Genomic DNA, 13,862 nt, shown 5'->3' with positions numbered 1-13,862 from the left:
GAGCTTTTAGGACCTTTGGCTCTAAAAGAACATCTATTTGGTACGTAAAATCCCAAATTAATGAAATACTTTGAAAGCCAATATTTTTAAAACTAAAAGGCAGAATTAGCTATAAAATAAATCTTTCACTGTTTTTACGTTTTGTTCAGCATAAAAACATTTTGACACAGTATTCATTCTCAAACACCTTTTCCATCAACACCCACAGCTACGTACATCCAGATTTATCAGTCACCAAAAACCACAGTTGAAATTCCTAGTCATCCCAAAGTAGGAATGGGAATCGAATTACGATTAGTGGAGTACTGTAGGGTGTTCTTCGATTCCGTTGGATCAATCTTTGTTTTAGAGTTGTAATCCCTTTGTTTTAATGTAATGTTTGAATTTCTAATTTATAAAATATTCTTATAGTTTTATATATGAATTTGAAATTTAAACTTTGTTTTATGATTGATAAATGAAGACCAAAGTTGAATTTTCCTAAACCAAAGGGACGTAAGAGCTATATCTTCAAAAGTACATGGACTAAAATGAACTTTTTGTTTTTTTTTTTCAAAATAACCACATGTTTCCAACACATCCATGTTGAGAGCATATTTATTATAGCTATCACACCATATTTTTTTTAAAAAAATTATTTTTGTTTTACTTTAAATTTAAAATAATTTTTTAATGTGTTTAAATTATTTTGGTATACTAATATACATTAAAAACAAAATTTTAAAAAATAAAATAATTATTTTAATATATTTTTTAAAAATTACTTACAAAAATAACTATTACTATAATGTCAAACACTAACTAAACTACCTAAAACACTAACTAAAACTACCTAAATCGCGTGGGCATTCATAAACGCAACCGAAAAAACAGGCACAAGCTTTAGTTTTTGTTGTAATTGTAATAGCCAGTCATATACTTCAATCCTCTTCACCAAGTTGAGCCATGCTTGAAGGAGCGGAGAGCAGAGAGGAGAGAGAGAGAGAGAGAGAGAGTAAAATATATTGTGGTTTGTACAATTGTACGGGGGAAATGATACCAGCAGCATGAAAAAAGTGAGAAATGAGAACATGTCAAGCTAGCAAAACAAGAGCATACAATTTACAAGACTGCAGAAGAATATATTTTCGAATCACAAAACTCAACTCCATCGTCCAAGCAACCAGCCACCAAAACCCTCCCTTTTGTATATTAGGAAACAGATATTCAAGGTCTTGATGTTCATAAAATTGGTTTACTTACTACAAGAGACAGCACAATAACGACTAGAGATAGTATGCGACCTGCATGCAGCTTTGCTAGAATTTCTGAATAACAACTGAATTGGAAAGGCCTGCCTGCTCTATTGTCTGAGTTGGCTCAGTAAGAAGCTTCGGAGGGAACCCCATCAACTGCAGCTGATAATTCCGAGCACCCCCAGGCCTGGATGCATCAATGAAGGATCGAATGTCATTGACTGTGTTGCTATTATTAAAGTGGGCCACCATGCGGGTCCCATCAGCCAACCTAAGCTGAATTGAAGTCGATGGCAGCGTTTCATCCACAACCAGGCCCATTAAAGGGGCTGGAGCAGAGCTCAGAGGAGCAGAATCAGCTGGTGGTTCAGATGCAGGTGAAGCACTGCTGCTTCCTAGAGTCCTCCCTATACCTTGGAATGCAGCATGGCGCTGCTTCTCTGGTTCCTGCAGGAAAACAATAGCAGAGTGTTGGTACAACTCAAACACCCATGTCTTTCAAACGCTCACATGCGAAAGCATGCGGGTGCATTTTTTGGACAAGAACTATCGACTAGAACACTGAATTGGAGATTACAAACAAGATGGTAATTTATAAAGTTCCAGAAAGAATTGTTAGTCTCAGTAAATACTAACAAAGGGAAGAGAGAGAGACTCACCGGGCACTTTTGGTCCCTCCTAATCAAATTGACATGAACTGAGGACCTTCTATCTGAGGGTTCAAGCTCCTTCGGACACTCAGACTTCCTGATGCTCTGCAATAAAACATAATAGAACAATATCATAACATCACCACAAACAATACAACTGAAGAAATAAGGGCACGGGTAATATGTAGCTGGAAAGTAGACTGTATAATTAACAATCTTGCTAATTTTCAGCAAGTTCTAAAATGGTTACTAGCTGGGGGAAAAAAAAAGGAGTTGAGAAGGAGTTGAAGCCAACCCTCGTGTGGAGGAATAGTGGACAGCAGCATAATGATTATAGAATTGATGAGATTGTTGAATTACGAAGACAAGTTGAGCTCCTTACAGGGCTTGGACAACAAATGGTTCCTCCTAGTGTGGTTGATCATGAACTTGAGAATTCACATTCTCAGTTTGAGCCATGACTTGAGCAAAACATCAAGGTTGAACTTCCAGAATTCCAAGGAAGTTTGAACCTGGATGATTTTGTAGATTGGTTAAACATGGTGAAAAGAGTTTTTGACTACCATGACGTAGATGAAAGGAAAGTTAAGCTTGTGGTTATCTGCCTCAAGGGAAGTGCTTCAACTTGGTGGGAACATTTGCAAGTCTCTCGCCAAAGAAGTGATAAAGGTAACGTTAATAATTGAGAGAAGATGAAGAAAAAGTTGCGTGAGCAATTTCTCCATTTTAACTACACTCAAACCCTCTATAAAGCTTGCACAGCCTCAAACATTGTTTGGAGGATCTTGAGGCAAGAAAAGTTCTATGTGAATCTCAAAAGGTGCATGGATTTTGTTCTTGGACTTTCGTTAACTCAAAGGAAGCATGACTCTATTAAAGTGGGGGTAGTTTTTAATCGGAGTCTTGGCAACTTGTTAAGATGCTTAATTGGTAAGAATCCTAGGAATTGGAAGAACATCCTACCTTTGGCTGAAAGAACTACCAATTACTCTCCTTTTGAGGTGGTCTATGGAAAGAAACCTCTTAAGTGTTCTTGATTTGACTCCACTACCAACTTTCAAGAAAGAAAATGCAAGGGTAAGAAAATTTTACAGAATTTATACAAGCTGTCCACACTCAAGTTAAGGAGAAAATTGAGCAGTCCAATGCTGAATATAAAGCATCAACTAACACAGAAGACGACTTGTTTTTGAAGAATGGAATTTGGTTTTGGGTGGTATTGACCAAAGAAATGCATCCTCATGGACCTATGAAAAGTTGGTTGATCGAAGGTTAAATCCATGCAAGATATTGGCTAAGATTAATGATAATGTTTATATTGTGCAGCCGCCAGCTCATTTTAACATCTCAAATACCTTCAATGTTAAGCATTTTGAGTCATATTATCCTAACACCCATGAGGACAAGTCTTCCTAAGAGGGAGAGAATGATGTGCAGCTGTAAAGTATACTGAATTGTTGACTACCTTGCTGATTTTCAGCAAGTTCAATGGTATGCAGCTAGAAATGTTGACTAAATTGATGATTTAGTTCCTGATTTCTAGCAAGGATTGTGGGCTGCTTTCAGTTGAACTTACAATTGGGTTTTGAGCCATAACTTTTGACTTCTTGTCCAAGTCATGGCTGTAATTTTTTACTATTGTTGTTAGGTGTTTACAAGATGTAGGAAGTTTATAAATTAGGCCTTAAATTGTATTCCTAAGAAGTTTTGAATGTCATTTTATAAAATAAATTTTAGAAAAGAGCTTCTCTCTAAGGTTTATGTATTTGTTCTCAATTCCTATCAATTCCTTCATTCTAATTCCAACTTTTCCTTTGATACTAATTTGGATCACATCAATATGTAAAAGTAAAACACAACAAAATATAATGAAAGTTGCGCTAGTTTATGTTGCTATAAGTGAAGGTTCAAGAGGATGTGGAAAAAGAAGCCCAAGGATGAACTACCTATGTAGCTAGATCGATATGAGTCATTGTTGATTCAAGAAAAATGGTGAAAAAATTATGATCGAGAATGTTGCATTCAACACATGCTTTGAATTTTTCTCACAGTAGAGTGGTGGAAACAGAGATGTTGAAATCCAGAGCAATAGTCTAATTTCTGAAAAAATTCTTTTATTTCATTTTAAACTTTTATTGCTATTACCTCTAAGAAAGATGCATTTTCGGGATCGTCAAGCCTCCTCAAGGGGCCATCGTCTACAGTGAAACCATTGGTCCAGAAAACAATATTGTGAACGACAGCCTCAGGTTGTTGAGGAGCAGATGGTACAGTCTCCCCCGATAGTAATCTACCAGTTCCAGTAAAGCTTCTTGAGCTTGAAGATTGATTAAGATTCTCCAGAGGACCTTCAACGGCTCCAAGTTGTCTAGCTTGATTGAAAATCGCATCCACATCATTACCTTTTGTAGGATCTTGGACGAGCATACCACTGCAACAATAAAAATTAGTGTTAGAAGTATGAAGAAGTACTTAAATATAAACACATTTCATACATAGGAAGGAATAACCAAGGGATTCGAGTCAGATAAAAGTAATGATAGACATAGGCATAGCAACTAAAGCTTTAAGTGCAATCATGGGAATTTACCAAAAGAATTGGATAATAGTGGTGCCACAGTTATAGGATTGAAAAGAGCAAAATCACAAAAAAAATTGAATTACCAAATAGTTGAGAATATGAAAATAAGCAAATATCAAATTTGGTTCTTCAAAGAATTATGAAAGGTTGAAAATTATAAATGCTTCGAATACAAAATAAAACGGATTTACTGATGACACAACCCGATAAATACAAGGCTGAAATAATGCTAAAAATGCACTAAAGAACCATCATCTATACACATTCCAAGACCACAAAGCTTTCTTTGGTAAGCACCCAGTCTACAAGCCTAGTCTTGAGACTCTGAATAAGGTGTTTCTTCTCTACCTATGCTACAGCTCCAGCTCCAGAATCAAGTGGGAAATGAACCTCTACAGAAAGTATGCTCTATAGATAAATCCCATCATCATCCACACTCTACTAATGCTGTTATCCGGATCCTCTTGCAACCTCCCAGAAGCATTTTCAAGACAGCGAGTTCAGTGCTTACTTCTAGACAGAATCAAAATGAAAATTAAAACCCATCCAACAGAAGGAACTGTTTCCACAGGCCAACAAAACTAACAGTGCACTACTAATATCACACCGTGCGACACACCAAGCTGTAAAACCCAGAACCAGTTTCCACACTATCCCTCCACCCAAGGGTCTAATTCTCAAATGCCCAACTTTCTACTCCATGCTTTTCAATGCTTAAACTTTCAAGTATCGCTCTTGCCATGACTAAAAACACCCCCCCCCCATCCATTTTTCTTCTTGAAAAATTCATCCTCGACCCTCAACACTAAAAACACACTTCATAATTCAACCAATTACCACTATTAACCCATCAATTAACAGACAAATCAAAGAATTCATAAAATTATAAGAGAATCCCATTTTTGCTAACCCAAAAAAGACTACAACTTTATATTAAAAATCAAAACTTTGAAAAGACAGAAGAAATAAATTTGAATATAAAGTTAGGTTCAAGGGAGAGTAGTTGTTTGTTACCTTTTCTCGCCACCAGTGTAGTACTCTTGAGGAGCATCCTCATCATCGCTGTCAGAGTCAAGTCCAGACCGCCGGTTCAGATCGGAGAGAGTACGGATACCGCCTGCTCTACTGCTTGAGGGTTTTGCTGGTTTCTTGTTCCTTGAAGCCATTGCTTTTTACTTTAGATTGATTTGCGGAGACTCGATGAGATAGAAAAAGAAAAGGACTGCTTAGAATCATCAGATATCAATAATTTCGGTACAGTGTATTATATTTATTTTTTTAATCTATGTACAGCGATTGGTTTTTTTTTTTGTATTGTTTCCTAATCACTTTGCTTACCCAGGCTGTTCGGAATTAAGTTTTAACTTGTTTTTTTTTTATTAAATTTAAATTTTTTTATTTAAATTAATTTTTTTAATTATTTTGATGTGTTGATATTAAAAATAAATTTAAAAAAATAATAAATTTTTTTTAATACATTTCCAAATAAAAAAAATATTTTAAAAAGCAATCGCTGTAATATTTTTAAGATTATTATTTTTAATTAGATTTTAAGCTGATTATTCATATATAAATGAATGTATTTATGAAACATTTTACAATCTTGATTTACCTAGAAATTTAATTTTATATGATAGTATAGTTAACAAACTCATTTGAAGTTTTAATTAATATTTAAAATATGTGGATGATTTTATTTTATTATTTGAGTCTAATAAATAATGCTAATTTTGTAAAAAAAAAATCTAGATTTATTTTGTAATACGAGTGGATGTATTTTTTCAATCATAAAAATTTCAAATTAATGGCTATTATTTTTTTAAATACATAGTAATTTTGATAAGCATTTTAAGAATATTCTTTAGCAATGACAATAAAGAATGATGTGTAAATTAAAATTTAATAGTGAAAAAAACATGAAATTGTTTTCTCAAAAAATGTTTAAAGTGAAAAAAAATCAATTTAATTCTTTTTATAATTTCTCATAATTTTAACCCTCTTACATTAAAAAAGATATTACCATGAAGTTTTTTCCGGATAAAAAAACACTTTCAGCTACACTGCCGTACACAAATTTATTGCTCTCTTTCAATGTAAAAAGTATGAATTCTAATGGTTTCAACTTCCTTAATTATGATTTAACGTAGCTAATCATCCTATTAGGTAGTCTGAAATTCATTAAATTTCCTTAGGAATGATGAAAAAAAAATCGAAGTGTAGTTAGCTATTTGGGCCACTGGCTGCTTCAATCATTAAAAATATCAAAAGGTTCAGTCTTGTTAGTGGGTCCTATTAACCACGAAGTTAGGTGACGTGGCAGCATCTTTACAAATGTGTGACTGTAATAATGGAGAGAAAGAGCGTTATTGAGCAAAGCTTTTGTGATGGCAGACGCAGCCGATCGAACCAGACAGAACAGGGCCGAGGAGAACCGCTTAAAGCATGCTTGCGACGCTGGAATGGTGTCTGGTGAAATCCCTTCAGACAGTGAGGATTCTAATAATCCACCGAGTTCTGACTCTGTAAGCTCCGTGTCACCACCAAGACTTGCTGATCTTGCAGCGAACTTCCGAGTCTTTTCTGAGACAATGGCAAGGATGGACCTTGCGGAGATGGAGATGATCAAGGCAAGAGAGGCTTCAAGGTTGGAGGCAGAGAAGAGGAGGATGGAGTTGGAGGCTGAGTTGACTCGAATGATGCTGCAGACTCGGTTGCGGATTGCTTCGATTGTGGCAGGGAAAGGAATGGGAAGCAAGAGGAAACGAGCTGGTGAAGAAGACGAGGAGATGCCCATCTCGTCAAGGTAACGTTCGTGCTCTTTCAATGAAAAAGTTTGGAACCTTAAGCTGTTTGTTAATCGATTGACTCACTGAGTTGTGATTGGTGAATGCAGGGAAGGAGCTTTGCTACTAAATTTGCTACAATGCAACAACTTCTTTTGAAGTCTATCCATGGCAATCTGGCCCTGATTTCTTGTCCTTTTCTTTTGTTTTTAACAAATAAAAATGCCTGCTTGATGTTCTCTGTATCAAGAATGGACAGAGCAATAAAGAGATTTTGCATCCAATCTTTGCATTATGTTTGATGGTGTTGTGTAATGAGCATGGGACATCCTAATCCTAAGCACAGCGAAACTTGAAATTGGTCTTCTGCTGAATTATTTACAAGGACTAGTTTGCATGCTCCGCATAAGAAACTATATCTAGATATGATTGTTGGAATACACCTTATATGCAGAGATATACCTATGGTTTGTGTCTCTATCACTGAAATCACCTCTCTAACATGTATCCAATTGAGGTTTCTGTGGGCGCATGATAGAACCTTGGCTTTTCTGTTCTGCAATACTAGCTAGAGCCTTCCTTCTATTCATGGCGCTCTCAGTGTATTCTGCCAGAGGTGGAAGATTTCCTTGTCCTCCATCTTTACTCGCTTGTCCTCGAATTATCTATCAGACGCCACAATTACAAAGACATGTAAACAATACCAATGTGAGGTTGAAAAATGTAGATGCTAGATGGTTAGTTGGTTACCTTCGATGCCCATGACCGTTCTGCCTGTTGACACACATCTCTAATGTCTCTTCCAGACATGCTGAAGACAGCAAGAGCAAACATAGGTGTTAAAGAAAATGGAAAACGAAACAAGAAGATGACCACAGACTCGCATGTTAAATAAATGATCTCCACATATGGGCCAACATGTATTCAAATTACCAAAATCTTTTCAAATTAAAGAGGCACTATGAGGATACAACCATTGCACCCATCCCTCAAAACCATATTTTTAAGAATTTTCTATTTGAACTCCTAACTAATTAACAATTTAAGAGAATGACAGAAGAATTTGATTTGAACGAGATCTGTCAATCTTACTCCTCTGTTACTCTAGCAAATTCCTCCAACTCAGATTCTGTTAGGTGCTTCGCATACTGGGCAGCTATTTCCTGTCGATTCTGCCGATCAGGTAGGCCAAAGGTAATCATTGAATCAAACCGACTGAGAACACACATAAAACTTGTTAGAAAACTCTCCAATTGACTCAGGTGAGATGATCAACATCAACTTTTCACTGATATACCTGATTAAAGCAGGGTCAAGGTCTTGTTTTCTATTTGTCGCGGCAATTACTACCACTTTCTTATCCTGTTCAAATCCATCAATCTGAAAACACAGAAAGTCTATTCATCAAGGACACCACAAATTTGGCTGATACCATCCATTGAAGTTCATGCAAGTTAGCTCATGAAACAAGCATCCAAACAATTCTATAAATGCTACTTGCACAATATAAATAAAACACAGGTAGGAAAAAAGCATTTATAACGTAAAGGAGCATGAAATCTAGGGCTCAACATGAGATTGGATTTGGGAAAAAATTCTAATATTAATTTGCTACTTACAATTAAGGCCTCTAATAAGAGACTCCCAAATGCCCTATATAAACGAGTCAAAATTTTAAGCATTTTTTTTTACTAGTATAGCAAGTGCATTCTTACTCCGAGAGTTTAGAAAATTGATAATATAACCTATAGTAATGACATTAATAAAAAAAATAATGAAAGAAAGGAAAGGCCGGGGCAGGACCAGGACCGTTAATAATGAGAAGAGAGTCTTATGTCCTTAGCAGATAATAAAGGCTCGGATTTTTGTCCCACAGAAAACACAAGCCCATTTTTACCTGTCGCAACAGAACTGACAAGATTCTACGAGTGGCTTCATGCATTTCACTGTCTCGAGCAGCAGCAAATGAATCAACCTGTTACAATTTTGAAAAGAAACATGAAACCAGATTGTTAAGATTTGCATTTATTTCTAGAAATAGAGCATAATGAAAAAAAATATAATACTGTGTACAGTATCAAGTGCATATCACTAGCACATGTTACCTCGTCTAGAAATATAATAGCACCATTAGGGATCTCATTTGCAAGTGTGAAAACTTTTCCCAGCAAGCGTTCACTTTCTCCATAGTATTTTGACATGACAACCTCCAGTGGTAAATACAGCAATGGGACACCCTGCCAAGGCATATGCAACAGGCATGTCTTTCAGTATTGACTCATTCAGAAAAATGTGCAGAGTAATATTGTTTCCCCATTGGGAATCTATCAAATCTACGTGCTATGCGACCTTCCTCATCCTGAAGCAAGTAATTCATGTGTATAAAAAGGTTTTCAATGCACATTAATCTGCTAAAAAACTTATTTAAACTGTAAATCATAATTCTACAAAGAGTAAAACTAATGTTCCAATTAATGCACAGTGATGGCTAAGATGAGAACTGTTAAAATTTTCCATAAACTGCTAATGGCTCACCGCTTGAGTAGCAATGACACGTGCACAAGATGTCTTCCCTGTACCTGAAATTGATCACAATTTTTAAGTAAGCTGCCCACTCCATCAGCTAATGAGAATTTTCAATATATAGGGTCTTAAAGCCAAAGTAAGCATGCAGAGAGGAATGCTGACAAATGACAAGATAACTATAAGGTCACCTCATTCAATGTAACTGTTCTTGTGGAGACACCAGACTTGAGACATTGTTTACGCAATTATATGATCATAGACGATGAAAGATAGTCCAAACCATTGAGAGATTGGGCTTTAACTTATGTTTTGGTTTAATTTATTTGAACTTTTAGTTGATGTTTATTGATTAAGCTTTATTTGTTAGGCTTGGTTTAATTATTGTTGGTTATTTTATTTAGTGAGCTATAAGCCCAATTGCTTGTTTTAATTAGGGTTTTAGTATTTATATCATACTTTTCTAAATATTAGGGGGTTTTGATGAATTGAATAAAAATTACAAAGTTGCAGACTTTCCCAACTCCTATTCTTCTCTTCTCTGGCATTTTCTTCTCTTTCTTTGGCTTCTTCTTCTTAGCCTTTTCTTTTCTTTCTTATTAGACTTTAAATCTTCTTTTATCTTGCATCATACTCTATCCAAGACCGCAAGAAATAATAGTGGTGGTTTTGGGTAAATTGTCTGACAAGTACACAAAGACCACAAAGCAAATACATTCAGACCTAATTTAGAGTTGAGAATTTGAAGTGGCATACTTATACATGTGCAATTACCCTTAAAGCATGGCAAATAAGAAACACCGCTGATGGAACAAGGAAAATTGCTCATATAGATTAATCACTCAATATCTTTTGCTGAGATCTGGACATGATAACAAACCTGGTGGACCTTCAAAAAGCACAGCTCGAGGTCTATTTGACTCAAACTTGCGCCGAGTCCCACGAGCAATATCATCATATACTTCAGGACTTTGAAGAGCCAATAAGATTGTGTCTTCTATCTCTCTAACAACCAGTTAAATATAAATATTCATGAGCACTTCCATGCATGTTATTGGATGCATCACATAACATATGCATATATTAAAGGGAAAAAGGATGATGCAAATACAAAGATAAGACATGGAAGAAATAAATATGCTATCATGCTAATGGCATACGTTCTCTAAACTCAACATACAATAGAGTGACCAGTCTTTGTGGCTCTATCAAGACATGCAATAGCAACTGAACTGCATAGCCTTCACTGGTTATGTTGCCTAAACCAGGGACCTATAATTTGGGCCAAACATATAACTGCATGACTAGTAATCAAGAGTCTTTTAAGTGGAAGGCGAGAGAAAAACCGATTCTTGATTGGTAGCCCCAACACGGGGCATGCATAGGGATGAAATCTCAAAACTTTTGCATCTCAAATAAAATAATTAGGCATCTCTATGGATCCCAACATGAAGCTTCAGTTATTGAAAGAACAATTCACGGGGGAAATATGACAGTCTGTGTTTGCAAGTTTTTTTTTTTATATAATTGTTTCTGTGTCTTTAAGTATATGCTATTTCATTGTGATTTTTAGCCCAAGATTGCATTTCATGCCAGAAAATAGAATAAAAAATTAAAATACAAATTTGAAAGAATTAATAGAGATGCATTATGCAAGCTCATGCTCTGCATACCTTTTTTGCTGATCATATCCAGCAATATTTTCCCATGATATATCATTGCTAGAAGAATTCACAAGGGGTTCATCAAGTCCATATATTCTTACTCCCATGGACTCTAAACTGGCAACTGATTTGTCCGCAGATGGCACCCGTGCAGAACCTTCCGCCGGTTTTCTGTCCAGGGGCCTTAATTTACTACCAGCTAATTGTAAAACAGACACAAAAGCATCAAGCTCTGTGGTGCTCAAGCTCCCACTCTTTATAAACTCAACTTCCTGCAAATGATGTGTATATTCATAATCAGCTAATGCACTATTTCGGATGTGTAAGAAGATCTTCATAGTATTGTAAATCAATGAATTTACAAAAATAAACTCACAGGTTTATCTGAACTTATGAGTGAACGAAATAAGAGGATGCATAGATCTCCCTCGGGCACTTTCATATCTCCTGAATGCCCCCTTTCCCCACTGATTTCCTTCTGTTTCTCTGGATAATTAAGTGTTAATTGCCAGGCAACTGCACTGGAATTGTACACACAAAAAATCAGATAAACTTAGCATAATTCAAGCAATGAATGACCAGGAAGGGAAAAAAACAATAGAATTAACAAGTCTCTATCTAATTCAAAACTAGATATTACTCCATACGGAAAATACAGAGACACTGAAACTGCATCTCACCTGTCCCAAGCACGTAATGACATATCTGAACCAGCACCACGCTCATCGACCTTCACTCCAAGATTAGAAACAAGGTTTGCAATCAACTGTGGCGTATCACATGCAGGTGGAATTTGGAACTTGATTGTAACCTACAATGCAACATTTAATCCCATTACTGTCGCCATAATGTTGATTATACATAGATTGAATTACATTCCAAGACTTCAATTTTTTACGACAAGACAGACACTCTTAAAAGGAAAACAATAATTAGTCAAAAATGCAATTTGAAGTGTGATCACAATAGCTGTAGCGTCACTAAATACTAATCAATAACCTTTTGGCCCTTCACAGCAATAGTGAAGCGAGGAAAAGACCCATATTTGATTCCTTTGCTTTTAAGCAACTCTTCAATTCGCTGCCGTTCTTTCTTAGCAATCTCCTCCAAGTCACCGTAACTCGAAGGAGAAGATTCTGATGGCAAAGGAGGTTTACTAGCATTCTACATGAAACCAAATTGACCAAAAATTAAAACCCAAATCAAAGATTGCATCTTCTTAGCATACAAGTCATTATTTAGCAATAAAAATAAATACATTATGAAAGAAAACCTCATCAGAATCTGCATGGGCTACTTGTAACATTCCAACTCCAATGAAACTAGCTAGTAATGCTGGAAATAAAGAGTTCGGCAGCTCATTAGCATTAGAAGCCCATCTGGGCCGTAGAATTTCTGATGAACTTGAATGAATTTGGTGATTAAAAGAACCTGCATTTATCATTGAATTAACACCAAATTAAAAACTTCCTAATCATAGCTATAATCACAATAATCAAGGACTTACGGAGAAAGAGGGGGGTGGGAGGAGGAAGGTCACATGAGGTGGCACGTGAAGGGTTTAGGGTTCTAAGAGAGGAGGAGGGGATTGTTCGCCATGACCTAGTTGCTCTCGCAAATCGACTGAACACCGCCATTGCTTCCTGCTTCAGTCTCTGTGTGTATTTTTTATATATATACAAAAAATTGATCTTAGATTTTCTGAAGTATCTTATAAAGTAATTGATTTTCAGACAATTATGACAAGTGGATGATGACTAGACTTATGGAAGCCCAACGACCTTAATCTAGCCCATCTTTGTGTTTGAGTTTCTATGAAAGCCTAGTCCACTTATACAAAATGGGCTTGACTGATTTAGTGCATGTTTATTGTTTGCTGCTTTACCGATTGAAATCATGTGAAGAAGGCATGGCATCCCCATGGGCTCGTCTAAACAAAGTCACTTTGATGTGCAAAACAATTGGAGATCGAACTCGGCTCATGCCCGATATTGGGTCTTGGAAAGGAGAGTCCTGCCTCCATTTCAAGCCTAGTAGGACTCTACAAGGAAGGGGGGGAAAGCTCAGGAGCCGCTGCCCCTAAAAGGACTGCATAAACATGGCCAGAAGAATCAAGTGAATGGGATTCACATGTCGAGCCTACCACGCACCATGGAATGAATATTGGAAGGCAGGAATTGCTTATGGATCCCAGTGGGGCTTCGTAGCCATGTGGCTAGCTAAAAGGGTGAAAGTAGCTGAAGGGCAATGGCAAACTCATGTGACAGAAACTTGAGAGCTTTGCTTGCAATCTTTCTTTTCTTGCATTTATCAGTGGAGGTCCACGGAACAAACAGAAAACAACTACTGTTTAGTACGTAGCTGGTGGTGGTGGCGGCCACAATTCGCACTGATTAGTTTGAGCATGGCTTGCCACGACAAGAAAG

General features: G+C 36.4%; 3 protein-coding genes across 4 annotated transcripts; 1 reads left to right on the top strand and 2 right to left on the bottom strand.

Moving 5' to 3' along the window:
* Positions 1-1,079: 1,079 nt before the first annotated feature.
* Positions 1,080-5,721, bottom strand: LOC18097306 (plant UBX domain-containing protein 4). Its single transcript, XM_006383791.3, has 4 exons — positions 5,481-5,721; positions 4,031-4,316; positions 1,895-1,990; positions 1,080-1,682 (listed from the first exon to the last, which is right to left on the bottom strand). The coding sequence occupies exons 1-4, from the start codon at positions 5,630-5,632 to the stop codon at positions 1,299-1,301; spliced, it is 918 nt and encodes a 305-aa protein (XP_006383853.1). The 5' UTR covers positions 5,633-5,721; the 3' UTR covers positions 1,080-1,298.
* Positions 5,722-6,796: 1,075 nt separating this feature from the next.
* LOC7479051 (uncharacterized protein At4g22160) lies at positions 6,797-7,533 on the top strand. Its single transcript, XM_002304861.4, has 2 exons — positions 6,797-7,269; positions 7,360-7,533. Exons 1-2 carry the CDS (start codon positions 6,851-6,853, stop codon positions 7,406-7,408), a joined length of 468 nt encoding a protein of 155 aa, XP_002304897.2. The 5' UTR covers positions 6,797-6,850; the 3' UTR covers positions 7,409-7,533.
* LOC18097305 (uncharacterized) lies at positions 7,508-13,128 on the bottom strand. 2 transcript variants are annotated; one of them, XM_006383790.3, is made up of 14 exons: positions 12,944-13,128; positions 12,710-12,867; positions 12,436-12,600; positions 12,117-12,247; positions 11,813-11,957; positions 11,446-11,708; positions 10,653-10,777; positions 9,785-9,828; positions 9,355-9,486; positions 9,147-9,224; positions 8,547-8,629; positions 8,342-8,464; positions 8,000-8,060; positions 7,508-7,914 (listed from the first exon to the last, which is right to left on the bottom strand). In XM_006383790.3, the coding sequence occupies exons 1-14, from the start codon at positions 13,071-13,073 to the stop codon at positions 7,747-7,749; spliced, it is 1,806 nt and encodes a 601-aa protein (XP_006383852.2). In that variant the 5' UTR covers positions 13,074-13,128; the 3' UTR covers positions 7,508-7,746. The 2 variants fall into 2 exon arrangements, with proteins under 2 accessions (XP_006383852.2, XP_052308523.1); XM_052452563.1 differs by having other exon boundaries at positions 12,977-13,118.
* Between the last annotated feature and the right edge of the window lie 734 nt (positions 13,129-13,862).

Source organism: Populus trichocarpa, chromosome 4 (genome assembly GCF_000002775.5).
Source record: "Populus trichocarpa isolate Nisqually-1 chromosome 4, P.trichocarpa_v4.1, whole genome shotgun sequence".
Classification (NCBI taxonomy): Eukaryota; Viridiplantae; Streptophyta; class Magnoliopsida; order Malpighiales; family Salicaceae; genus Populus; species Populus trichocarpa.
The sequence above is the reverse complement of the archived record's forward strand: the minus strand, read 5'-3'. Positions and strand labels throughout refer to the sequence as shown.

What these genes read in the sequence shown, in the direction of transcription:
- LOC18097306 (XM_006383791.3), bottom strand. Translation starts at nt 5,632, where the DNA reads ATGGCTTCAAGGAACAAGAAACCAGCAAAACCCTCAAGCAGTAGAGCA. An exon ending in AAAATGCATCTTTCTTAGAG is followed by an intron (nt 1,991 to 4,030) that starts GTAATAGCAATA and finishes GTTTTATTGCAG; the next exon opens with AGCATCAGGAAGTCTGAGTG. An exon ending in GGAGGGACCAAAAGTGCCCG is followed by an intron (nt 1,683 to 1,894) that starts GTGAGTCTCTCT and finishes GTTTTCCTGCAG; the next exon opens with GAACCAGAGAAGCAGCGCCA.
- LOC7479051 (XM_002304861.4), top strand. Translation starts at nt 6,851, where the DNA reads ATGGCAGACGCAGCCGATCGAACCAGACAGAACAGGGCCGAGGAGAAC. An exon ending in GAGATGCCCATCTCGTCAAG is followed by an intron (nt 7,270 to 7,359) that starts GTAACGTTCGTG and finishes TGGTGAATGCAG; the next exon opens with GGAAGGAGCTTTGCTACTAA.
- LOC18097305 (XM_006383790.3), bottom strand. Translation starts at nt 13,073, where the DNA reads ATGGCGGTGTTCAGTCGATTTGCGAGAGCAACTAGGTCATGGCGAACA. An exon ending in TTGCTGTGAAGGGCCAAAAG is followed by an intron (nt 12,248 to 12,435) that starts GTTATTGATTAG and finishes GTTGCATTGTAG; the next exon opens with GTTACAATCAAGTTCCAAAT. An exon ending in GTGTCATTGCTACTCAAGCG is followed by an intron (nt 9,487 to 9,784) that starts GTGAGCCATTAG and finishes ATGCCTTGGCAG; the next exon opens with GGTGTCCCATTGCTGTATTT.